The sequence below is a fragment of the Heptranchias perlo genome, chromosome 5, assembly GCF_035084215.1.
Source record: "Heptranchias perlo isolate sHepPer1 chromosome 5, sHepPer1.hap1, whole genome shotgun sequence".
Classification (NCBI taxonomy): Eukaryota; Metazoa; Chordata; class Chondrichthyes; order Hexanchiformes; family Hexanchidae; genus Heptranchias; species Heptranchias perlo.
Window position 1 is genome coordinate 12,176,848 of NC_090329.1, and position 27,990 is coordinate 12,204,837.

Here is a 27,990-nt window from a genome sequence, read left to right on the forward strand (position 1 = left end):
TTGAAATAGGTCAGTCTTTGTTAGGATCTGTAACTAGTATAATTTATTTGTATTACTAATACCTTGTGTCATTGCATCAGGGTCTTGATCCAAATCATTTCTGCGTGGCGGCAAGTTATTTGTTTCCGATATTTCATAATATCCATTGTTCTCAGGCGACGTATCCGAAGTAACACTTTTCTGTGCAGAGTTTTGCGTACCGCAGTGTTCAGTCTCATTTATAAACACAGGTACCGGTTCAGAGGTGGGCTCTCTGTCTGCTTCTGGTATCTCATCACTGTCAAAATCAAATTCTTTTCCCTCCTCTTGATCATCGTCATCAACGTATGGAAGATCATTTTCTAGCACTAAAGGAAAATAAAAATAATACAATTAGAAAAAAGTTTCCACAAAATTCTTTTTCTTTAAAGCATGCATTAGATATGGTCAGCTGCGTAGCCATGCCCACACCATCTTCCCTTAACATTCCTGAAATATTTGGTGTCCATCTTGGCAGGACTGTAGGCAGGACAAAAAAAGAAGAGCGTGAAAATAATAGCTGAGTACGCTTACTTCATTCTTGCCCCCTCCTCAAAATAGTTCAAGGGCAGCATTGTGGTATTGCAGAGGAACAGATCACATGTCTGTTGGTTAAGGATCAATGCATGACTTGGAGGGTTAAAACCATGCAGTTAATCATTCAACACGGGCATGTCATAAACAGAATTGTATCTGCCCGAGAATCGTTAAGCCTCCAATGTACAACTTTATTCAGCCTTCGAATTTAATTATTCTCATTTGCAACACCAGGAGACCCACAGAACATAAATAATACACACACATACATACTGCAATATCACAACCCAATAAGCAACTCATCCCAGTCCAAAATAATAGAAGCTTTAACTTCCATTTAAAATACATAGTATTGTGAACATGGTATCAAAAGATATATTTGCAGTTGAAGTAAAGTCACATGCTTATTGAGATATGCTTAGAATAGAGATACTTATTGTAAATTTCAAAATCTAGGTTGAAGTGACAGGCCAATTATGCAGGACACCATCAAGATATGGAAGACAATGAGGTAAATTAAGAATAGGGATGAAGTGTTACCAAGATTGAGTTTTATAGGAAACTATAGGAGGAAGCAAAGGCTAGGAGCTGAGGAGGACTCTGGCTTCTGCCTGCTGTTCGCTCTATCAGTTCATTTTGTTCAGTCCCCAAAAGGGTCTTGCTTATTTTCCAGTTTCCGGATGTGGCACATGGTCTACACCCAAAATGTTAATGTTTTTTCTTTTTCAGAGGTTGGTGAACCAGCTGCATAGTTTCAACATTTTCTGTTTTTATTTCAGATTTTGAGCATTTTAATTTTTAAACATTTTTATTTCGGTGATAGAGTTCCATAGTTTTGAGGTTTGGGAAAAAACTAATTAGAATAGGAGAATTTCAGCGAATCATGATTTCAAGGAAGCAAGGCTGTGTGGGACAAGGAAGAGTATGTACGCTGGCATATTTGCTGCTTAGAAGGAACAACAGAGGAAGCTTCAGGTCGATCAGAGAGACAAGAATGTTTTTGAGAGTGAGAATTAGGAATAAAGCTGAGGATGGCTCACCCATCAGATGATCATCTTTTTCTTCTCTCCTGTCTGAAAGTGCAAGGGAGGTATGAGAAGACACCTCCCAACTGTGAAGCAATATTCAAGTCTTGGATGAATTTGGACTTCATGGAAAGTCAAGAGCTATTGTGGGGAAAAGTAGTACCTGGCACAAAAGATAAATCCTGAGGTTCTCGTTAGTAACGGAGGAAATATGGACTTTCCATTTAAGGACAGAGGAATTAGTGAAGCCAAGAATGTCAGTACGAGCAAAGAGAGAGAAAGCAAAACAGGGAAGTACTGCTGAAGTTGTACACAACGCTGACAGGCCTCATTTGCAAGATTCAGCTTTGGGTATCCTAATTCAAGAAGGATATACTAATGTTACAGAAAGTCCAATGGTGATTCACTCGAATTATACCGGAGATGAATGGACTTTATGATGATGGTAGATTTAGTAAACTTGTATTACAGTGAAACCTGTAAATTAGGGACACCTAAGGGACTTGCATCAGGTGTTTTTTTTTGCAGGTGTCCTTATTTTCAAAATGGTCATTGTATGTACAATAAACCGGATGAGGCAAATATCCTGGGATTGGCTGTATATCCTGCAGCGTTCCTTCTTTTTTTCACCCTCACCTGGGATCGTACCTAATTCTGAAGCCCTGCCAGCAGGACGTGATTTCAGTTCATTGGGTTTCCCAGTTCATTGCCATCCCGAGGTTCTTTTCCATTGAGGGAGGGAAGTTGTGATCCTGGGATCTGCTACGTTGGCAGCCTGCACAGGGTAAAGTGGCTTCTGTAGGGCTAGAGTGCCTGAGAGATCCCAGCCAAATTGTCTGGGGTCCCCTCTCTCCATGTGCTGCAGCTGCTAATATTTGAAGTGCTGGGGGTGGATAGGAGGCTGTTAGTAGCTCATCGGTACCTGCCGTACTGGTGGAGTGAGATGTGGTGTTGCCCGGTGCAGCTCCCGGCTTTTGTCGAATGGGGAGTTCTTCGCCCAGAATCCACAGTGGCAGAGAAACTGCACAATTCCTGGGACAAAGTCCTGCAAGCATTCAATCCCAGAGATAGAGCAGTTTCTCTGCTGCTATGGATGCTGGGTAAAGAGCTCGCCATTTCACAAAAGCCGTTTCTTTCACCCGCTGACCTGTGTCCCCCATGTTTTAAGTAGTAAACGGACTTGGTGCCTTGAAGGGCATCCGTAGTTCGGAATTTGCAAGTGTCCATGGTTTAAAGATGCAACTTGTATCAATTACAATCTAAGTTATTTGGGACTGTCAATAAGTGTCCCTTTTTTGGGAGTGTCTGTTTGTACAAGTTTCACTGTACCTAGAAATGCATTGTTTTAAAACTTGCTTATGGTACTGGAATCCAGAGAGTTAAAAGCAAATTCAGAAAAGGCAATTCATACAAAGGATTGTGACAATGTAAAATGCACTATCCAGAAGACCCTAGAAACAGAACCAATTGAAGTATTTAGAAAGAAATATAGACAAAGGATGGAAAATTGAGATTAAAAACATTAATAGCTGCCATGACTAACAAAGGTTGCAGAGCAAGCACAATGGGCTGCTTGAGCTCCTCTATTCCTAGCTCAAGAATGACCAATGGTGGAGCCAAGGTTAAGAGGTGGTCATTGTTGGTTTGTCTTGTGAGAAAGACAAGAAATAGACTTTGAAGAATTGAAAGAATCAAGATTTGTTATTAGCCCATCAAAGCGCACGGGATCAAGATGTAGCAATTTACCCAATGCACCGAGGGGAGACTATGTGCACTACGAGATTACAATCTGACAGAAGTTAATTAACGTAGAGTGGAGTCATCAGCAAAGGAATAAATAGGGCCTGATGAATGAGGCCATTTATAAATAGGAACAGAGCAAGAGAGAGCAGTGTCATATGGAACCCCTGAAGTAAAGCAAGAAAAGAGGATGAGCCAGAGACTCCAGCACACACTGAGTGATTGAGGGGAAACTTGATCGTCATGTATATAGTTGGAAAGCATATGATAACTTATTGAGAAATGTTCAGTGCCAGACACTGTCAAAGGCTTTGAAGATGTCCAAATGAAATGACAAAAGTGACTAAAGGCGTTCAAGAGCAGAGTTCCAAGGAGGCATAAAAGACAGCTTGTCTGGTTTCCAGCATCTTATCATAGATTAGGTAAAAATAGACTGGGTAAAATATTGAAATGCTGTTGTGGGAGGCACGTCTTGAGGATGATGAGAGGAATATAAATTAGGCCCAGAAGTCTTATTGGACTCCAGAGAATGGAGGATCTGACAGCCTTGGTCTTAATGAGCTAACTCGAAATCTCTTCTCGCTCTAATTTAATGAATACATTAAAAAAAGATAAAATATCGTCTTGGACACCTTGTACTAAAATAAAGAAAATCAAATCCGAAGAATGCGAAAGGAAATAATGGCCTGGAAATTGAGCTGAGCAACGAACGTCGCTCACCGCTAGTTAGTTATAAACTCACCCACAAACTATTCGTGGGCTTTAGTGCGGGAATTTCCTCTAATGGTTAACTGCAAAAACTGCAGCCTCCTTTCCCGGGCTTCTGTGAGTTGAGAGAGCGGGGAAATGATCTCTCTCTCTCCTCAAACAATCAGTTGAAGGGTCCTTGACACAGTCAGAACCCGGAAGTGAAATGAAGAGAGAAAAAAGACAAAGAAAACTTTTTTTAAATATTACATTTTTCTTTTTTATTCTAAGTGTCCAACAACAATTAAAATCAGAAGTTATGAGACTCTACATTTTTAAACGTTAATTTTCAGTGCCACAGAGGTTGTTTGGCAATCACTAAGACTTACCATACCGTTAAAAGTGAATTTAGACTTTAAAAAAAAAACCAGCGCACCTTTCTCATGGAGAGATTAGTTAGCTTCCAGATTGACAGGAGAGCAAGTTCACACTACTCCATTCATTCAGCCGGGAAGCTGTCCTTCCTGTGCAGCTTTCAAATGAACAGGGCAAATGGTACAGCAATTTCCAGGTTTCCCCATTTGACTGCGCGTGTGCGCATGCCAGAACTTGCTCTTCCATTTGCCCTGAAGTAACGGTGAGCCCTGTTAGCTTCGCCATTATTTTATGACCAGTAAGTTATAAAAAGACCTTTTGCAATTGATTTGCAGCTAAATCAGGCCATGGTACTTTATACACATACATTAATATGCACAATACAGGAAACAGTGTGTCGGCAGATATACAGTTGCTGGTAACCTGCAGTCTTGGAAATTTATCCAGCATTTACTGCAGTTCCTGAACAAAGAAAAGCATTGTCATATGGACTGCTTGTCTCTTTTCTCCCCATCCACATCGCCTACCTTATGGCCCTTTCAGCTGGATATCTATTTATATGCCTTTCCACTTATCCTTACAAGGGAGTGCTATTGACTTCATTATATATTGTTGCAACAGACCTAGAATAGAGAAAACGCCCTGAAAAAAAATGTTCCTCCTTCAACCTCAGGGAGTATACGGGTTTTCTTGTCTAATTGGGTAGCTTTTCACAAAGTTGGGTGGGAAATTCTCAATAAACATTCTCATAGCATAGAATATTGTATTATGTACAATTGGTACGGGATCCCTCAGTTGGAATGTTGCATTATGTATAATTGGTACGGGATCCCTCAGTTGGAATGTTGCATTATGTATAATTGGTACAGGATCCCTCAGTTGGAATGTTGCATTATGTATAATTGGTACAGGATCCCTCAGTTGGAATGTTGCATTATGTATAATTGGTACAGGATCCCTCAGTTGGAATGTTGCATTATGTATAATTGGTACGGGATCCCTCAGTTGGAATGTTGCATTATGTATAATTGGTACGGGATCCCTCAGTTGGAATGGTGTATTATGTACAATTGGTACAGGATCCCTCAGTTGGAATGTTGCATTATGTATAATTGGTACAGGATCCCTCAGTTGGAATGTTGCATTATGTATAATTGGTACAGGATCCCTCAGTTGGAATGTTGCATTATGTATAATTGGTACGGGATCCCTCAGTTGGAATGTTGCATTATGTATAATTGGTACGGGATCCCTCAGTTGGAATGGTGTATTATGTACAATTGGTACAGGATCCCTCAGTTGGAATGTTGCATTATGTATAATTGGTACAGGATCCCTCAGTTGGAATGTTGCATTATGTATAATTGGTACAGGATCCCTCAGTTGGAATGTTGCATTATGTATAATTGGTACAGGATCCCTCAGTTGGAATGTTGCATTATGTATAATTGGTACAGGATCCCTCAGTTGGAATGTTGCATTATGTATAATTGGTACGGGATCCCTCAGTTGGAATGTTGCATTATGTATAATTGGTACGGGATCCCTCAGTTGGAATGTTGCATTATGTATAATTGGTACAGGATCCCTCAGTTGGAATGTTGCATTATGTATAATTGGTACGGGATCCCTCAGTTGGAATGGTGTATTATGTACAATTGGTACAGGATCCCTCAGTTGGAATGTTGCATTATGTATAATTGGTACAGGATCCCTCAGTTGGAATGTTGCATTATGTATAATTGGTACAGGATCCCTCAGTTGGAATGTTGCATTATGTATAATTGGTACGGGATCCCTCAGTTGGAATGGTGTATTGTGTATAATTGGTACAGGATCCCTCAGTTGGAATGTTGCATCGTGTATAATTGGTACAGGATCCCTCAGTTGGAATGTTGCATTATGTATAATTGGTACAGGATCCCTCAGTTGGAATGTTGCATTATGTATAATTGGTACAGGATCCCTCAGTTGGAATGTTGCATTATGTATAATTGGTACGGGATCCCTCAGTTGGAATGTTGCATTATGTATAATTGGTACAGGATCCCTCAGTTGGAATGGTGTATTGTGTATAATTGGTACAGGATCCCTCAGTTGGAATGTTGCATTATGTACAATTGGTACAGGATCCCTCAGTTGGAATGGTGTATTATGTACAATTGGTACAGGATCCCTCAGTTGGAATGGTGTATTATGTACAATTGGTACAGGATCCCTCAGTTGGAATGTTGCATTATGTACAATTGGTACAGGATCCCTCAGTTGGAATGTTGCATTATGTACAATTGGTACAGGATCCCTCAGTTGGAATGGTGTATTATGTACAATTGGTACAGGATCCCTCAGTTGGAATGTTGCATTATGTACAATTGGTACAGGATCCCTCAGTTGGAATGGTGTATTATGTACAATTGGTACAGGATCCCTCAGTTGGAATGGTGTATTATGTACAATTGGTACAGGATCCCTCAGTTGGAATGTTGCATTATGTACAATTGGTACAGGATCCCTCAGTTGGAATGTTGCATTATGTACAATTGGTACAGGATCCCTCAGTTGGAATGGTGTATTATGTACAATTGGTACAGGATCCCTCAGTTGGAATGGTGTATTATGTACAATTGGTACAGGATCCCTCAGTTGGAATGGTGTATTGTGTATAATTGGTACAGGATCCCTCAGTTGGAATGGTGTATTGTGTATAATTGGTACAGGATCCCTCAGTTGGAATGGTGTATTATGTACAATTGGTACAGGATCCCTCAGTTGGAATGGTGTATTATGTACAATTGGTACAGGATCCCTCAGTTGGAATGGTGTATTGTGTATAATTGGTACGGGATCCCTCAGTTGGAATGGTGTATTATGTACAATTGGTACAGGCTCCTTCAGTTAGAACATTATATTACCTATTTCTTTTCCTTCAACCAGTTTCTCTCCATTCCTTCCCTCCCCCAGAAAACAGTAAGTCCTTGCTAAGATTATGGTTCCATGAGCACCAGGCACCCTGCGCTATCTCACCCAGTTGCACTTCCAGCAGAGATAGTTGTTAAAATTGGATAGCCCAGTGGTGAAGGATAGAATACTAGAGCCTGGTCTTTAGTTGCTCCCAAGCCTTTATTCACAGAGTTGTTTCTTGTACACACACCACACCCGCGCTAAGTTCTCCTATAAAAAGGATACAAGAGTGTCCCCAATTAATACCCACCACCTGAATACAATTAGCACTTATTGATATAAATCATACAATTAATCAATAGTTATTGATTAAGATATGAGTACTTTGGCCAATTTTCCCCTGCCGAACCCAGGTACACTGAGGCCATGGTACCAACCAGCATGGCAGAGATAAAGTAACAGCAAAGACCAGCAGTCAAACCTGAGACCTTCTTGGTCTTTACCTACTCACTGAATAAGTTTGCTTAACCACTGGGGAGCTTTACTTCATTCTTCAAAACAACTCCTACCTCCACCTACAATTAGGGTGGAGGAAAATAACCCTGGGATACAGTGTCTAATAAATGTGTGTACTTGCATTGCTATTGTGGTTAAAGTGATTCACCTCCCCCATTCCACTGTATATAAGCCAACTCAACATAGCAGACACAAATTCACCACAACACTTCAAATCAGTAGTCATTCCTGCACAGCAATTGTTCTCCATACACCCCATTAGTAACGCTGTCATAATAAGTATGGCATACTCTTCCCGGTGCAAATCGGGCAATTTCACCAGCAAGAGACCCCAGTACAGGCAGCCAGTACCCAGCCAGAGAAGTAGCTTTCAATGAGAATTCACCTTTCATTCCAGGTTTTAGCCAACTTCTAAACATTATACTGTGTACAGTATAAATTAATATTTTTTTTTATTAAGCAACCCATATTTCAACCATTTACATATTAGAATGGATTGCAAGCTGGCTAGAAAACAGAAAACAAAGTAGGGGTTAAGCGTAGTTACTCATACTGGCAAAAGGTGGGAGGTGGTGTTTCACAGGGGTCGGTGCTGGGACCACTGTTGTTCACAATTTACATTAACGATTTGGATTCGGGAATTGGAAGTACCATCTCAAAATTTGCAGGCGACACCAAATTGGGGGCTGTAGTTAATACAAAGGAAGAATACGTCAAAATACAAGAGGACATTAATAAACTTGCAGAATGGGCATGTAATTGGCAAATTAATTTCAATATAGATAAGTGTGTGGTGATGCATTTTGGTAGGAAGAATAAGGAGGCCACATACTGCTTGGATAATAAGAGTCTAAATGGGGTACAGATACACAAATCACTAAAAGTAGTGACACAGGTTAAAAAGGCAAAAAAAAGGCAAATCAAACACTATGGTTCATTTTTATAGGGATAGAGTTGAAAAGCAGTTATGTTAAACTTGTATAGAACCTTGGTTAGACCACGCTTGGAGTATTGTGCACAGTTCTGATCTTCATATCATAGAAAGGACGTAAGAGGCACTGGAGAGAGTGCAAAAAAGATTTACAAGGATGATACCAGGATTGAGAGGATACCCTGATCAGAAAAGGTTGAACAGGCTGGGGCTCTTTTCTTTAGAAAAGAGAAGGCTGAGGGGAGACTTGACAGAGGTCTTTAAGATAATGATCGAGTTTGATCAGGCAGACGTAGAAAAAATGTTTCCACTTGTGGGCGGAGTCCAAAACTAGAGGTCATAAATATAAAATAGTCATTAATAAATCCAATTGGGAATTCAGGAGAAACTTCTTTACCCAAAGAGTGGTAAAAACATGGAACATGCTACCACAAGGAAATAGCACAGTCACATTTGTATGGCTGCAGTGTGTACCATCCACAGGATGCACTGCAGCAACTCGCCAAGGCTTCTTCGACAGCACCTCCCAAACCCGCCACCTCTACCACCTAGAAGAAAAAGGCCTAGGGCAGCAGGCACATGGGAACAACACCAACTCCACGTTCCCCTCCAAGTCACACACCATCCCGACTTGGAAATATATCACCGTTCCTTCATCGTCGCTGGGTCAAAATCCTGGAACTCCCTTCCTAACAGCACTGTGGGAGAACCTTCACCACACGGACTGCAGGCGGCTCAAGAAGGCGGCTCACCACCACCTTCTCAAGGGCAATTAGGGATGGGCAATAAATGCTGGCCTTGCCAGCGGCGCCCACATCCCATGAACGAATAAAAAAAAAATTTAAGGGGAAGCTGGATAAGCACATGGGGGAAAAGAATAGAAAGGTACCCTGATAGGGTTAGATGAAATAGGGAGGGAGGAGACTCATGTGGAGCATAAATGCCGGCATAAACCAGTTGGGCCGAATGGCCTGTTTCTGTGCTGTAGTTTCGATGTGACTAAGTTTTAGCCTTATTTACAGGAATTCCACTACATCATCAATCCTTGTTAACGCATACCAACTGGTTTGTTCTACAAGTACTTGATTCTGAAAGTGTATTGTAGACTAAATTGATAATTGGCACCATGCCTTTTTATTTGAACATGGGCCGGATTTTGCTGTGAAATCAAGGTGAGGCTAACAGCACTCAACGTTATTTATGCGCAAATTACACTGCAACTGCCAGCGAGCGCACATGCGCAGTTAAATGCGAAAATCCGGACGTTGTTGTCCGAGATGCGCCGCTCCTCGTAAACTGTGAGATAATGGCATCTCAGCGTCTGGCTCCACGTACATTCAAATGTATTGAACGACGTGAAATTCCTGTACTGACGTCATAGATACGGATTAAACTCACCACAAAAAGTTAGAGCTTGCCATTCAAGTCTAAGTGCCATTTTAATGCTGTGGTAAGTCTTAATTACTGTCAAACAACCTCGCTGGCACTGAAAATTAACCATCACAAGTGTGGAATTTCATTTCTTCAAGTATTAATTGTTGGAGATTTTAAAAATGTCAAATTTAAAACTAACATTTTTTTAAAAAACTTTTTCTTTGTCTATTTTTTTCTCTCTCTCTTAATCCAATCTTTCTTTCCCTCTCTATTTCTCTTTCTGTATCTGATTTGACATTGAATTCACCCACTCTAATTTACACTTCCTTCCCAGTCTTTGCGCTGTTAATTTCACAACCCTTCAATCTGATCAGGTATCTCCTTAACCAGTTGCTTGCCCTGTTCACTCAGGTCCCAGATGCCCTGTTTCCCTCGCTGTGACGTTATCAGCTCACATTTTCACCAACTTGCTCCTCGCACGTTCAGCGACTTTTACAAGTGTGGAGTCTCATTCCTTCAGCTTTTAATTATTGTTGGAGATTTTTTAAAAAAATGTAAATACTTTTTCTTTGTCTTTTATCTCTCTCCTAATCCAATCTTCCTTTTCCTCTCTATTTTGCTATCTGTACCTGATGTGACATTGAATTCAGTATTCCAACTTACACTTCCTGGTTCAGGCTCTGCGCTGCTCATTGGTTAAGGAGATAGATACACAGTTGCTTGCTCTTATCACACGAGTCCCAGGTGCCCTGTAGAGGGCGCTGTGCCGTTTGGTTGACAGCAACTTACCGTGGAAAACCCCACAGAAAGACTAGTGAATGGCTGGCACCGTTCGTTCGCCGCTCACAGCAAAACCTGGCCCAATTACTTTTTAAACATACACTCATTCATCTGAAGAGTTTTAAAAGTCCACTTATCTTGCTTAATTCAGCCAGCACTATTTCTCTCCATCCTGTCTGGATGTGATGGAACTGCCTGGAAAAATAAGGTTATAACCACACATGCACAGGACAGCTACATAAACACAATAACATAAAATTCCATACTTGAGATTTGGCCTGCTCTTACATCCAGATAACGTGTATAATTATTTTATCATGGACTTCGCTACCCACGTCACCTGCTCACAACAGCCTTACGTATGAGGAAGATCATAATAGATCCATCCAGAACAACCCTATACCCCTCCCATTGTAGAAACTAGAATCTAGTTGTTTTGTAAATGGTTCCAGAATTTTAATCTACTATACTGCCCACATTTCCATTCCAAGTGTTGATGATTCTTTGCATGAAGAACCTCCTTATTGCAGTCCTAAAGTTATATTTTAGTAGTTTGAAAGTGTGTCCTCTTGTCCTACACCCAATGTTTAATTTCAAGTATTCCAGATTACCATACCATTTGCTATCCTGTGTACCTCTAAAATCACCTCTCAGATGCCCCTTTTCCAGGGTGAAAAGCCTAAGTCTTTCCAATCTTTCCTCATAGCTTGGACTGTTGACACTTGGGATCAGCCTTGTGGCTCTTCTCTGCTCTGCCTCCAGTGCTTGAATGTGTCCTTTGTTTCTCAGCAACCATACTGGACACAGTAAAGAAAGATGACGAACTTGCATTTATATGGCGTCTTTCACGACCTCATGTCCCAAAACGCTTTACAGCCAATGAGATACTTTTGAAGTGTAATCACTGTTGTAATGTACTCATGTTAAACTTGCTCACTGTGGTCACTGTCCCCCCAGGGGGAGCTACAACTTCCATTTCTTGTACATTGTCTGGGTATTCACAAATACCAAGTCAAGATGACACACTGCCTCTCGTGGCTTCCCTTATCTACTGAGTGATGAAGCAGTTATGCAGTACATTAACCAACTCTGATTCTGGACCACTTGGGTTTTCCCAATTCATACTGGGTCAATTAAAATCTCCCATTAAAATAGAATTACATAGAATTGTATAGAATTTACAGCACAGAAACAGACCATTCGGCCTAACTGGTCCATGCCGGTGTTTATGCTCCACACGAGCCTCCTCCTACTCCTCTTCATCTAACCGTATCAGCATACCCTTCTATTCCTTTCTCCCTCATGTGTTTATCTAGCTTTCCCTTAAATGCATCTGTGCTATTCACCTCAACTACTCCATGTGGTAGCGAGTTCTACATTCTAACCACTCTCTGGGTAAAGAGGTTCCTCCTGAATTCCCTATTGCATTTATTGGTTAGTATCATATTTATGGCCCTTAGTTTTGGACTCCCCCCACAAGTGGAAACATTTTCCCATGTCTACCCTATCAAACCCTTTCATAATCTTAAAGACCTCGATCAGGTCACATCTCAGTCTTCTCTGTTCTCGCACACTGTTCTTATCTCTTCATAGAGCAAATTGTCCTCCTTCCTGTGTTGACCTGATGGTCTGTAGCCCCGAGAGTTAACGCGGATTTTTTCACATTCGAGGTTTCTAACCCGAGTACTCTATTCTGTAGATTAACCCCTCCCACAGGATCAACCGCATTTACCTCTCACTTGTCCCTGACATACAAGGGTGTACCATCTCCTTTTCTGAACATACCATATCCCTGAATATTAACTTCATTTCCATCTTCTGAACTTAGCCATGTTTCTGATATTCCCACTACATCATAGTTCCCTACTGCAACAATCACCTCCAGTTCTGTCATCTTATTTCTAATGCTGCTGGGGTTCATATATAAGTGTCTAAATGTAGATTTGCCTCTCTTCATTCCACCCCCCCCATCGCCGCCGCCCCCCCCCGCCGCCCCCCAATGTTAGCTTCTCTCTGGGCTCCTGTACGTGTGCCTCTCACGATTACTGTGTCCATATCCACCTGCTGACTAGATTCTACCCTACAAATCAATCCCATCTGGGATCTGATTATCACCTTTCCCTCTCGCTCGCCCCTCCCAATCTATCTAGTTCAAATGATTTTCACTTGCTGCCTCAATGCTCCTATTTGATTAAGGTGCAGCCCATCTTTCCTGTACCAGTCCTTTTTATTCTGATAGCGTTCCCAGTTATTTACAAAGGGTAGCATTGTTACTTTGACATCAGCTTGCCAGCCATTTATTTACATCCTTAGTTTTATTAGTGAGCTACTCCCTTTCTTAAATATTGGAAATACACCAAAGAACACTATTTTGCCTGAAGACTCAATCCTCATGTTATGTGCCTTTTAAAGCCCTTATGCTATTTCTCTCTGTCATTTACTCCTACATGAGCTACCACCACAGGACCTGGTCCTAATTCCTTCAGTGTCCCTTCTAACCTTGCCTTAATGTTCTAATGTTCAGTTCTAGATCCAGATAGGCAGCTGACCATCCCGTGGCCCTTGTCTTTCCAGTACACATGACTATCTATCTTCCTGAGCAGGGAATCACCTACAACCACAGTTCTTGTGACCTACAAATCGCATCTCTTATTGAATGCCTTCTGGAAGTCCATATAAATAACATCCATAGACATTCCCTATCTACCACATTAGTAACTCCTCAAAAAATTCAGCTAGGTTAGTTAGACAAGACTTACCCTTTACAAATCCATGCTGACTCTCTCTGATCAGTTCATATTTGTCCAAGTGCTCAGTCACACTGTCACTAATAACAGGTTCTAATAACTTCCCCACAACAGATGTTAGACTAAGAGGTATATAATTTCCTGGTTTCTCGCTCCCATCCTTCTTAAATACCGGAGTGACATTGGCAAATTTCCAATCCAAGGGGACAATTCCTGAATCAAGAGAGTTTTGAAAGATCATGACTAAAGCATGTTGTTTGTAAGCAATCCACAACAAAACACCTCTTAATTTCCAAAAATGTTGCTTCTATCAAATACTGCCCTCTCAATCTCGTTTCTCCTCTTTGCCTTCATGTATGCATACATCATCTCTGGTCTGTGCATCTTGATTTTGCTGCTTAATGGTGTCCCTTTTGATTTTTGCTTCTTCAGGCATCCTTTCTAATATTGGCTTCCTTAAGTGGACTCTCAATACCTACAGCTTAACACTCTCAATAAACATCAAATTATTTTTCAGTTGCTGTGCCTTTAAAACATATTGCTGCCTGTGCTGCTCTTTTGGTTTTAAAAAAACATGATTTTTACTCAACTTTATTTACCTGAGCATTGACTTGTATGCTGGAGCTTTATAGAGAGGCGTTCTCTCACCGTGAGGTATTTCAATGTTTTGTCACCAGTCCTGCTTTAATTACTTACCAATACTGATAGGTCCCATTGAAGACTATTAGATAATTCCAGATTTAACAATCTTCAGTGTCTATCCACTTGGGTGCTTTTAAATTCTTTTGTAGTCATGGGAACCCTTCAAATTGATCCCCTTCTTTAGAGAACACCAAACTAACATAAGGAATCAAGCAGTAATCTTCAATATCTTTTTAACACTCAATCCCACTTTCAATAGCTGTAGCTGCAGTCCGCCCACAAGTAAAAAAAGGAGCCATGGTGGAGTTGTGTTGCTGATCTAGAGATGATTTTATTTCAGAAATGCGAGCAATCATGCCACCATAATGCTAGACTGAGGAATACAACTCATTTAAAAATATTCTTAAGTATTCTAAATAAGTTATTCTAAAAGGAGCAATTCTGTTAAGTTGGAAGTGTATTTTTGTTTTTAATATTAAGAACTATAAATAGATGTTTTGCCAATTTAAGAAAAAGGCCTCAGGCAGAGGAGTGTAAACAAACCACAGGATTCCTGATAATTAGAGCTTTCTGCAGTTATACTATGTTTAAATATGAAATGGTAAGATAAATATGTACACACATTATCTGGGCTTTTTTTTTTTAAGTTACTGTACAGGTTCAAAAGTTCCACCAATTGGATGTAATTCTCTTGCAATAAACTCTCTTGAAAATTCAAAAATTACAAAATTCAATAAGGAGAAAAATCTGATGGACCCATCAGCAATGACCCATGTTACTTCAACAGCACTTCCCTGCTTTACAACCTCGACCACCGAGAAGAACAAGAGCAGCAATGCTGTGGGAACGCCATCACCTCCAAGCTCTCCTCCAAGTCACACAGCATCCTGACTTGGACATATATAACTGTTCCTCCATCACGGCGAGGTCAATTATCCTGGAATTCCTCACGTAGCACCACTGTGGGCGTAACATCACCACACGAACCGTAGCGGTTCAAGGAGGAGGCTCACCATCACCTCCTCAGGGCAGCTTGGCAAATGCGGCCTTGCCCGCGTCACCCACATCCTGAGATCAAACGGTCAGAATAGCAAGGACATTAAAGCCATAGAAAGGGTACAATGAAGATACACCAGGATGATGCCAGAGATGGAAACTGTAGCTTTGAGGAGATGATTGAGATACTGGGACCATTTCCACTGGAGCAGAGAAGGCTAGGAGAAGATTTCAAAGAATTTTTAAAAAAAATTATTAAGGGTTTTGATAGAGTGAATAGGGAAAAAACATTTCTTCTAGTTGGAGAGTCAGTGACAAGGGATCAAGTTAAAACGGTCACCAAGACAGCGAGGAGAGGCGCTAGGAGAAGTTTCTTTATGCAGGCGGCTTTGTGAATGCTTTGCCACAGGGTGTGTTTGAGGCAGAGATCACTGCATTTTTTTCAACGGCAAAATTGTAAAATATTTGAAGAGGAAGGTACAGTACTATGGGGAAGGAGCAAGGCAGTGGGAATAGTTTTGGATTGCTCTAGTGAAGAGCTAGTACATAAACGATGGGCCAAATGGCTTCCTTCTGTGCTATCAAATTCTACGGTTAAGTCAGCTGCTTCAAGTTTTCTGCAGTCCAGAGAGCCACACTTGAAGTGATTTGTTCACTGGCTGTAAAGGACAAGGCAGCATCCACCCGACAAATTCCAGCAACCAGCCAGTCCCAACCAATGCAAAGGCAACCAAGGTGATCTCTCTGCAAGAATTTCAGCATGGGATACTTGGAAAACTTCAGTTTAGGTGCACCTCATCATCAGCAATCAGACAGTTAAGGTAACAAATGCAGTCGTGGCTCCCAAGTTTGCTTGAGGCTACAGTCACCTGACCTTGGCTTCTCCTCCCCATATCTCTCTCTCTGTGTCGTGGACTGTCAGGATCTTAAAAATTAAGTATATAACTAAAAGGACTTGACTCTATTATGGATCCATTCCAAGACAACTCTCAAAGGCTTGCAAGTGTTTCCCAGAGATGCCATACCAACAAATTGGCAAAAAAAAAGGCTCAAATAACCATTTAAAAAGAAAAAGGAAAGACCTTCATTTATATAGTGCCTTTCACGACCTCGGGATGTCCCGAATGGCTTTACAGCCAATGAAGTACTTTTGAAGTGTAGTCGTTGCTTTAATGTTGGAAACACGGCAGCCAATTTGCGCACAGCAAGGCCCCACAAACAGCAATGTGATAATGACCAGACAATCGGGATTTTTAGGTGTTGGTTGAGAGATAAATATTGGCCGGACAACGGGGACAACTCTTCTGCTCTTCTTCGAAATGGTGCCGTGGGATCTTTTATGTCCACCTGAGGGGGTAGACGGGGTCTCGGTTTAAGCTCTCGTAGGAAAGATGGCACCTCCAGCCACCCCCAGATAGATCTCCCAGGTTTATGACCGACCAAACCACTGTAATACCATAGCCCAAGAAATTAAATCCCCTTTTTTCCCTCAGTATTGCACTGGAGTGTCAGCCTAGATTTTGTGCTCAAGTCTCGAAAGTGGGACTTAATTCCACAACCTTCTGACTCAGAGGCGAGAGTGCTACCACTGAGCCATGGCTAACTTAACTGTTAAGTTACCAATCAAAAGACAATTGACTAAGTGTGAATGAGTCAATTAGTAGTAAAAAAAATACCAATGAGGAATGAGTAACTAGAGTAAAACTAAGTCCCCAAAATTGCGAGTCCTGCGATGCGATCCACCACCAGATGTTTGGCTTATACAGCTGGCAGAGCTAAGTCCCAAACTCCAACCACCTCCAGGTTTATGACCGACCAAACCATTGTATTATCATAGCCCAGGAAATTAAATGCCTTTTTCTTCCCCCCCTCAAAGCTGCTTATTTACAAACAATCAACTACAACAAACTCAATCAAATCACTCAAATTTCTTCACATCCTTTTTAACTTCCATTTCCTTTTTCATTCAGGCCAATATTTCATTCTTCATTTAAGTTAGTACTAGAAATAACATTTATAATGTAAGAAAGAAATATATAATTCTGAAAAAAAGTCATTAAATGTAACCAAAAAATTCATTTTTTAATGTTAGCAATGCTTGCAAAAAGTTTTCCTCCTGTAGATCTGTCCTTTGGGTCCCCATTTGCACACTTCATCTGGGCCCGAGTGTTGGAGATTTCCAGCTGCTGTGGATAAGCGTGTGTGTTTTGGAAAGAATCATGCAACATGGGGTTGTTTTCACCCTGCTTCAAATAGAACATTTGCAAGTGACAGCTGTTTTGTTTTATTCGTTTATGGGATGTGGGCGTTGCTGGCAAGGCCAGCATTTATTGCCCATCACTAATTGCCCTCGAGAAGGTGGTGGTGAGCCGCCTTCTTAAACCGCTGCAGTCCGTGTGGTGAAGGTTCTCCCACAGTGCTGTTAGGAAGGGAGTTCCAGGATTTTGACCCAGCAACGATGAAGGAACGGCGATATATTTCCAAGTCGGGATTGTGTGTGACTTGGAGGGGAACGTGCAGGTGCTGTTGTTGCCATGCGTCTGCTGCCCTTGTCCTTCTAGATGGTAGAAGTCGCGGGTTTTGGAGGTGCTGTCAAAGAAGCCTTGGCGAGTTGCTGCAGTGCATCCTGTGGATGGTGCACACTGCAGCCACAGTGCGCCGGTGGTGAAGGGAGTGAATGTTTAGGGTGGTGGATGGGGTGCCAATCAAGCGGGCTGCTTTGTCCTGGATGGTGTCGAGCTGCTTGAGTGTTGTTTGAGCTGCACTCATCCAGGCAAATGGAAAGTATTCCATCACACTCCTGACATGTGCCTTGTAGATGGTGGAAAAGCTTTGGGGAGTCAGGAGGTGAGTCACTCGCTGCAGAATACCCAGCCTCTGACCTGCTCTTGTAGCCACAGTATGTGTGTGGCTGGTCCCGTTATGTTTCTGGTCAATAGTGACCCCCAGGATGTTGATGGTGGGGGATTCGGTGATGGTAATGCCGTTGAATGTCAAGGGGAGGTGGTTAGATCTCTTGTTGGAGATGGTCATTGCCTGGCACTTGTCTGGCGCGAATGTTACTTGCCACTTATCAGCCCAAGACTGGATGTTGTCCAGGTCTTGCTGCATGCAGGCACGGACTGCTTAATTATCTGAGGGGTTGCGAATGGCACTGAATACTATGCAATCATCAGCGAACATCCCCATTTCTGACCTTATGATGGAGGAAAGGTCATTGATGAAGCAGCTGAAGATGGTTGGGCCTAGGACACTGCCCTGAGGAACTCCTGCAGCAATGTCCTGGGGCTGAGATGATTGGCCTCCAACAACCACTACCATCCTCCTTTGTGCTAGGTATGACTCCAGCCACTGGAGAGTTTTCCCCCTGATTCCCATTGACTTAAATTTTACTAGGGCTCCTTGGTGCCACACTCGGTCAAATGCTGCCTTGATGTCAAGGGCAGTCACTCTCACCTCACCTCTGGAATTCAGCTTTGTTGAGCATTGCGAGAAAGTGGTGCAAAAATCAAAACACTTTTTTTCAAGTTCATTTTTATCATAGAATCATAGAAAGGTTAAAGCACAGAAGGCGGCCATTCAGCCCATCGAGTCCGCACCAGCTTTATGCAAGAGCAATTCAGCCAGTCCTACTCCCCCGTCCTATCCCCGTAGCCCTGCAATTTTTTTCCTTTCAAGTACTTATCCACTTCCCTTTTGAAGGCCATGATTGAATCTGCCTCCACCATCCCCTCAAGCAGTGCATTCCAGATCCTAACCACTTGCTGTGTAAAAAAACTTTTCCCTCATGTCACCTTTGGTTCATCTGCCAATCACCTTAAATCTATGCTCTCTGGGTTCTTGACCCTTCCGCCAATGGGAACAGTTTCTCTCTGTCTACTCTCTCTAGACCCTTTATGATTTTGAATACCTCTATCAAATCTCCTCGCAACCTTCTCTGTTCCAAGGAGAACAACCCCAACTTCTCCCGTCTATCCACTTAACTAAAGTCTCTCATCCCTGGAATCCTTTGAGTAAATCTCTTCTGCACCCTCTCTAAGGCCTTCACATCTTTCCTAAAGTGTGGTGCCCAGAACTGGACACAATACTCCAGTTGTAGCCGAATCAGTGTTTCATAACAGTTCATCAAGCCTCCTTACTCTCTGCCTCCATTTATAAAGCCCAGGTTCACATATGCTTTTTTAACCGCTTTCTCAACCTGCCCTGCCACTTTCAACAATTTGTGTACATATACCCCCAGATCTCTGTTCCTTTATCCCTTTTAGAATTGTGCCCTTTAGTTTATATTGCCTCCCTCATTCTTCCTACCAAAATGCATCACCTCGCGTTTTTCTGCGTTAAATTTCATCTGCCACATGTCCGCCCATGCCACCAGCTTGTCTATCACTATCCTCCTCACTGTTCACTACCTTTCCAAGTTTTGTGTCAACTGGAAATTTTGAAATTGTGTCCTGTACACCCAAGTCCATGTCATTAACATATAATCAAAAAATGCAGTGGTCCCAGCACTGACCCCTGGGGAACACCACTGTACACCTCCTTCCAGTCCGAAAAACAACTGCTCACCACTATTCTCTGTTTCCTGTCACTTAACCAATTCTGTATCCATGTTGCTACTGCCCCCTTTATTCCATGGGCCGCAATCTTGATGATAAGCCTACCATGCGGTACTTTATCAAACGCCTTCTGAAAGTCTATCCTCTGTTACCTCATCCAAAAACTCTATCAGGTTAGTTAAACACGATTTGCCTTTAACAAATCCGTGCTGGCTTTCCCTAATCAATCCACACTCATCCAAGTGACTGCTAATTCTGTCCTGGATTATCGTTTCTAAAAGTTTCCCCACCACTGAGGGTAAACTGACTGGCCTATGATTGCTGGGTTTATCCTTACACCTTTTAAAACAGATTAAGTCATTAAATAAAAATTCTGTGCTAATGGTGTTGTTTACATCACGGAGGGGAGCTGATGTTTGCACAGGGGACAGAGGAGTGTTGATGCTGATCTCTGACATTGTGACTGAAGTCAGCCAGCCGGTTGGGCACACACCATGGTTAATGACTATCTAATCAGGTGGTCATTGGAACAGGATTAGGCCATTCAGCCCCTCGAGCCTGTTCTGTCATTCAATGAGATCATGGCTGATCTGTATCCTAACTCCATTTACCCACCTTGGCTCCATATCCCTCAATACCCTTGGGCTAGCAAAAATCTATCGATCTCAGATTTAAAATTATTAAATGAGCTAGCATCCACTGCTTTTTATGGGAGAAAGTTCCAAACTTCTACCACCCTTCGCGTGAAGAAGTGTTTCCTAACTTCTCTCCTGAATGGCCTGGCTCTGATTTTAAGGTCATGTCCCCTAGTCCTAGACTCCCCCACCAGCGGAAAAAGTTTCTATCTCCCTATCAATTCCTTTCAAAATCCTAAAAACCTCAAGCAAATCACCCTATAACTATCTATATTCCAGGGAATACAAGCCTAGTCTATGTAATACTCCTCATAATTTAACCCTTGGTGCCCTGGTAACATTTCTAAGGTGCAGTGCCCAGAACTGTACATAGTACTCAGATGTGGCCTAACCAGGGCTTTGTATAGCTGTAGCAAAACTTCCTCCCCTTAATGGAGATTTGACAGTGGGAGAACCTCCTCCCCAAACAGAACTACACCAAAAACTACAGATACAGAGTGGGAGATAAGGGGAAGAAAAAATACCTTTTACAATCATGTTAAATTATGAAGAGGAAGAAGAGAAAGAAACTTGAGCAAATACTGCAAAGCTACTGTGCGAGCTACAGTAAGAGAATTCATATTTTATGATGTAAATAACTGGAAAAGCAAGAGGTTTGCAGCAGGGAAGGACACGCGAAGTTTCCTGCACCTCAAGCAAGTTTTGTAACGTGATAGGTAAATAGCATTGTAAATATTAATGACATCGTTGAGGCCTGTATTTTTCAGTACGAGTGAAGTGTGTAACTTTTTTTAACCTCGAGTCAGTCATGTGATATACTGATCCAGTAAATTTGCTGTTGTCACATTTAGGCTGGAGCAGAACCATGGTAAACATTAGAGATTGCATTCTAGGTTTCGGACTATCACGAGCATCACCTTAGCTGATCTTCTGGTTTAATGTAAGCTGTACCATTGAATTCAGAAGTCTTTGACCATGAAATAAGGATTTAAACCTAAATCAAGGGTCACTTGGCATCTCTGCCTAAAATTTATTGCAGTTTTAATTCAGTTATCTACAGACTGCCTCTATAGGGATGAGGTACTTATCACAATGAAACAATTTGTGAAAGTAAAAAAAATCAACTGCTTGCCAGACCCACATGGATATCATAATTTAACAGACTTATAGTGCTTGCGTTGATACTGTGATAGCTTTTCCTTGATAAGAGTGGGAAGGTCCACAATAGAATTTTTACAAAAATTAACACTACTTTCTGGCATTTATTGTTGGCAAATCTGGCTTTAGTGCCAAGAAAATCTCAAACACTTGCACCTTTAAGGTAAGAGTTAAATCTACACGATTTGTTTTATGTACATGATATCCAGGTTTTATTATGTAAAGTATTGAAAACAGTTTACCTAGTAATGGCGGGTCCAACTGAGACCATCAAAAGCACAACACTCTATGCTTGGAAGGCAGAATGAGCAGCTGCAAACATTTTATACATTGCGAATGAGTGCTCAGAAACAACTCTTTTGGTAAGGTCTGTACTTTGTAGAAGGCTGAGTATACAGTACAACTGTAACATTGATGCAAAGTGGTTGCATTTTGTACCAATGCTGAAGCTGCAGTGTACGGAATCAGGGCCCCACCTGACTGGGGAGGAGTGTAGCGATACACTCTGCTCCAGATCAATTCTTACTAAACTACTGGCCAAAAAGATGCTCCTTCTCAGTGAGATCATATCTCCAACTACAGCCAAACTGGAAGTATTAATTTGTTAAAGCAGAAAGGATCTTCTTTAAATATAAGGGTCAAATATTTAAATATTGGAGACTGGAAAATGTATTCTAGTTTGACAGGAAAAACAGAACAAGGAGAAGGACAGAAAGCACAAATTAACAGTTATTCCACTTTAAAGAACAACTTCATGACCAACTGCATGTCTGACAAATTAGCAATGACACTTTACATAAAAGAAAAACTGAGATTTTGTATATACATCAGGGAGACAAATTTGATGGGGATTAATGTTGTCTTAACTTGCAAAGAGTTAAAATAAAAAGTTTAATTCATTTTAAAACGCAAAACACAGCGATATGCTAGTTACATTCCAAATTCATGTCACAGACACAGAATCAATTAAGAGCCCAAATTAATTGATGAGAAACAGTATGAAACCATCTCGAAGAGGTACTTTCACACTGTCTTCATTTCATAGCTTTGAAATTTAAAATGACAGTTTAAAAAGCTCCCAACCAGTCAACTTTGAGTTTCTAATGCTAGTAACAAACAAACAGGACAGTCTGTTCTTCAAGATAAAACATTTCTCCAGCAAATGTACTCCAAAGTACACAGCTCAGCACGGGGTTGAACAAGATCGTCAATTACCACTAGCCTGGAAAATAGCTAATGTTCTCATTTTAGAGGTCGGAAGCTGATCCCAAGAATTGCTGGCTTGCTAGACTCCAAAGTATAGATGTTAAGTCATTATGAAGAAAACAATTATAAACAACTTTACAAGGCAGTGCCTGAAGTCAATGTGGAAGAAAGAAAGAAAGGAAGTCGGAAAGAGAGAAAAAGATAAAAGTGAAAAAGAAAAGAGAAAGAGAGGGAGAAAGAAATAAAGAGAAAAAAGAGAGGGAGGGAAAGCGAGAGAAAAGAGAGAAAGATGCGTTTATATAGCACCTTTCACGAACTCGGGATGAAGTGCTCTACAGCCAACAAAGTGCTTTTGGGGTGTAGTCACTGTTGTCATGTAGGAAAAGCAAAGCCAATTTGCACACAGCAAGGTGATAACGGCCGGATAATCTTTTTTTAGTAATGTTGGTTGGGGGATAAATATTGGCCAGGACACCGCGGAGAACTCCCCTGCTCTTCTTGGAAGTAGGGCCATGGGATCTTTTACGTCCGCCTGAGGGGGCAGTCGGGACCTCGGTTTAACATCTCATCCGAAACGCTGCACCTCCAACCGTGCAGCACACCCTCAGTACTGCGTTGGAGTGTCAGCCTAGGTTTCGTGCTCAAATGCCAAGAGTGGGACTTGAACCCACAACCTCTGACTCAGAGGCGAGAGTACTGCCACTGAGCCACAGCTGACACCAAAGCAAGTCACACACAATAAATTGAAGATTTAACAGAATTGATAGATGATAAATATGCTGGATGTTTGATGTCTTACTTTGAGAAGACAATGGGGTGGATTTTTAACCAGGAGTGTGTTTTGGGAGAGGCAAGCAACAGCAGAGGCCCAGACTCTCCTTATGGGTTACGGAGAAGCACTTGTTTAATGGGCTATTGAAATGCCATCGGTGTTCTGATGACATTATAGGACCTGATTAGCATGTATTAACGAGGCTCCCGCCTAAGTCAGGCAGGGACCTCGGCCACCTAAAGAAAGGGTCCAGTGAGTGAGCGGAAATCGAGCAGGAAAGGGGCTTCAAGTCTTTGCACAGTTATTTTAACAGGTCTATTACAAAATGGTTTACATTTGTTCACGTTCTAAGAAAAGTGTCAACCGTAGCAATCTTTTGGACGAAAAATAAAGCAGCACAAGTTTAGAGAGGGGCTTGTAAATGTTCAGTAGTTGAGAGGCAGAAAAGATGAAAAGACTAAAGTAGAGGCTGGAGTCACAGAGCAGGACCTGGACCTGGAGCAGCCAATCGCAGAATAAGGAACAACTTGGTAGACAGCCAGCTCGTATGCAACCAACTAGCCCACAATCACCAGGGGACTCAAGTCCCCCAGCTTACAATGGCAAGAGCAGGAGGAGTAGGAGCAGCACCCGAGTGGGAGAAGCGTCAGAACTGAGAGCAGAGTTTTCAATACAAACTATCCCGAGTACAGGATGCTCAAACTACTCTCATGGCACAGTTGCTTGGCGAGTTGCTGCAGTGCATCCTGTGGATGGTACACACTGCAGCCACTGTGCGCCGGTGGTGAAGGGAGTGAATGTTTAGGGTGGTGGATGGGGTGCCAATCAAGCGGGCTGCTTTGTCCTGGATGGTGTCGAGCTTCTTGAGTGTTGTTGGAGCAGCACTCATCCAGGCAAGTGGAGAGTATTCCATCACACTCCTGACTTGTGCCTTGTAGATGGTGGAAAGGCTTTGGGGGAGTCAGGAGGTGAGTCACTCGCTGCAGAATACCCAGCCTCTGACCAGCTCTTGTAGCCACAGTATTTATATGGCTGGTCCAGTTAAGTTTCTGGTCAATGGTGACCCCCCAGGACGTTGATGGTGGGGGATTTGGCAATGGTAATGCCTTTGAATGTCAAGGGGCGGTGGTTAGACATTCTCTTGTTGGAGATGGTCATTGCCTGGCACTTATCTGGCACGAATGTTACTTGCCACTTATCAGCCCAAGCCTGGATGTTGTCCAGGTCTTGCTGCATGCGGGCTCGGACTGCTTTATTATTTGAGGGGTTGCGAATGGAACTGAACACCGTGCAATCATCAGCAAACATCCCCATTTCTGACGTTATGATGGAGGGAAGGTCAATGATGAAGCAGCTGAAGATGGTTGGGCCTAGGACACTGCCCTGAGGAACTCCTGCAGCAATGCCCTGGGGCTGAGATGATTGGCCTCCAACAACCACTACCATCTTCCTTTGTGCTAGTCCACCTTCAAAAAACTTGGGAGAGGCAATGGGGAACGTGTGAAAGACACGAATATACGGTTCAGATCACAAGGGGTACTATCATTGCAATTTTACTATCGTAAAGTTAGATATTGGGTAGTTAGGTACACCTTCAGCGCAAGACACTCAGGCAATTCAGGTCTTGCCTTAGATAATCTCTCAGATACAGCAGTAATGGTGACAAAATGGCCTGAGCACCCCTGAGTTAAAGAGGGGTGAAAAATCAGCCCAAGTTCCCCATTCCCGGTCATTGTTCAGTGCCTCTGCTGGAAAGCAGCTGCTTATTGGTATCAGTTGAGGATAGGGTTACCAACTCTGGTGGGAGGCATTCCTGGAGGTTTGATCATGTGACATTCTGACCATGTGATGCCTGATCAAGTAGGGGGAGAAAGGGAAGGGGAGGAAACCTAGGGCGGGGGAGGAAACCGTGGAACCCCCCCCCCCGCCACCATTTCAGAGTCCCTCCCCCATGCTGACACCCCAGCTCTCTCCCTACTGCACTCCATGTGGTCACGGCTTTCTGCGGCAGTGGTCTGGTGACGTCATTGAGCCAGTGATGTCACAGAGTGGGGGAGGGGGGGGGGGAGGGGTGGGCCATGCAGTGCAGCGGGAAATTTAAATCGCTGGTCTCCCAGACTGCTGGAGGCAGAGCTCGGGGAAGGAACCCCCGATTCTGGAAAACTCCCGATCATTCCGGGAGGGTTGGAAACCCTAGCTGAGGGTAAGACTGGACTTATTGTGATGTCTTCCTACCTACTGGTCATTGATTAGCTCGACAGTACTCACTATCTGAGATTACACAAGGAGGGTATACACTTGGGCAAGAGGCCACGGTATCATACTCCAGCATCTGTCAGCATCTTCAGGAAAGGAGAGAAGATGATTTATAAAATAAAACACAACCATTGGTAATAATGCACCTACATGGAAATAAACTACAACAATCCCAAAAGGCACTTAAAGTTTTCCAAGAATACAATGCTGTGTTGAATTTATATGTTAAGAAGATATACAGATATAAGTCTACAGCTTCTTATACTGGTACCGCACAAAAGTCTTGCAAGTCAGAAATGTTCTGATAAAAATGTGCAGGCAGGCAAAATAACAGAGAATGGTTTATTGTTTGAGTATAAAAAGCTCCATTGGATACCATCCACCTTTTAGACAAAAATAAGAACACACATCATTTTCAGAGAGATCTGTTGTTTGGTAGAAACTTGGCACTCATCAATACAAAACTACTTCTGTGGATTATTTTCGATGACTGTTTAGTTTTGATTCTTTTTCCTCTCCTCCGCCTTCCCCCATAAAAAAGAGTGAACACACAATTCACAAGTATATATATGAAATTTGAAAGATTAGCAATATTCATAAGAATCCTCTATAAAAGCATTAGAGATTGTGCACGTCATTGCTAAAACAGTCAATATAATGGGCCATAATTTGCTGTAGCAGGGCATCTGACGGCATCTGCCATTAGTTAGACTTGCCCTTGAACGTTTTAGGTTTTTTAATTTTTTTGCATAGCAAGTTGCTGAAAGTGAGAGCTGATAACGTCGCAGCGAGAGAAACAGGGCATCTGGGACCTGAGTGAACAGGGCAAGCAACTGTGTATCTCCTCAATCAGATTAAAGGATTGTGAAATTAATAGCACAAGGACTGAGAGGAAGTCTAAATTAGAGTGGGTGAATTCAACGTCAAATCAGGTAGACAAAGAAAAAGAGAGGGAAAGAGTAGATTAAGAGAGAGTGGGAAAAAAAAGACAAAGGAAAAAAAATACATTTTAAATAAAACCTCCAACAATTAATACCTGAAGGAACGAGACTCCATACTTGTAACAGTTGAACTTCAGTGCCAGAAATGTTGATTGGCAGTAATTAACAGTTATCACATCGTTAAAAGGGTACTCACACTGGAATGGACAAGAATTAACTTGTGGCGAGTTTAGTTCCTATCTACCGCGCAAATCGAATCATAGAAAGTTACAGTACAGGAGGCAGTCATTCGGCCCATCGTGCCCGTACCAGCCGGAAAAAAAGCTATCCAGCTTCATCCTACTTTCCAGCACTTGATCTGTAGCCCTGTAGGTTACGGCACTTCAAGTGCACATCCAAGTACTTTTTAAATGTGATGAGGGTTTCTGCCTCTACCACCCTTTCAGGCAGTGAGTTCCAGACCCCCACCACTATCTGGGTGAAAACATTTCTCCCCAGCTCCCCTCTAATCCTTCTACCAATTACTTTAAACCTATGCCTCCTGGTCACTGACCCCTCTGCTAAAGGAAATAGGTCCTCCCTATCCACTCTATCTAGTCCCCTCGTAATTTGATATACCTCAATTAAATCTCCCCTCAGCCTCCTTTGTTCCAAAGAAAACATCCAGCCGATCCAAACTTTACTCATAGCTAAAATTCTCCAGCCCTGGCAACGTCCTCGTAAATCTCCTCTGGACCCTCTCTAGTGTAATCACATCTTTCCTGTAATGTGGTGACCAGAACTGTATGCAATACTCAAGCTGTGGCCTAACCTCCCTCAACTAATAAAGGAAAATATCCCATCTGCCTTTTTGAACCACCTTATCTCCCTGTCTGCTACCCTCAGGGATCTGGGGACATGCACTCCAAGGTCCCTTTGTTCCTCTACATCTCTCAGTATCCTCCCATTTATTGTGTATTCCCTTGCCTTCTTTGCCCTTCCCAAATGCATAACCTCACACTTCTCTGGATTGAATTCCATTTGCCACTTTTCTGCCCACCTGACCAGTCCATTGATATCTTCCTGCAGTCTACAGCTTTCCTCCTCACTATCAACCACACGGCCAATTTTTGAATCATCTGCAAACTTCTTGATCAAGCCCCCCCACATTCAAGTCCAAATCATTAATACATACCACAAAAAGCAAGGGACCTAGTA

At 42.2% G+C, this 27,990-nt stretch overlaps 1 protein-coding gene across 2 annotated transcripts in view; it reads right to left on the bottom strand.

Annotated features, from left to right (window-relative positions):
• arhgef10 (Rho guanine nucleotide exchange factor (GEF) 10) overlaps positions 1 to 27,990 on the bottom strand; it is a 312,671-nt gene that overhangs the window by 184,165 nt on the left and 100,516 nt on the right. For both annotated transcript variants that reach the window (XM_067984020.1, XM_067984019.1), the window contains exon 3: positions 63 to 347. In XM_067984020.1, the coding sequence (XP_067840121.1) occupies positions 63 to 347 (285 nt within the window). The remainder of the gene's footprint in view (positions 1 to 62; positions 348 to 27,990) is intronic.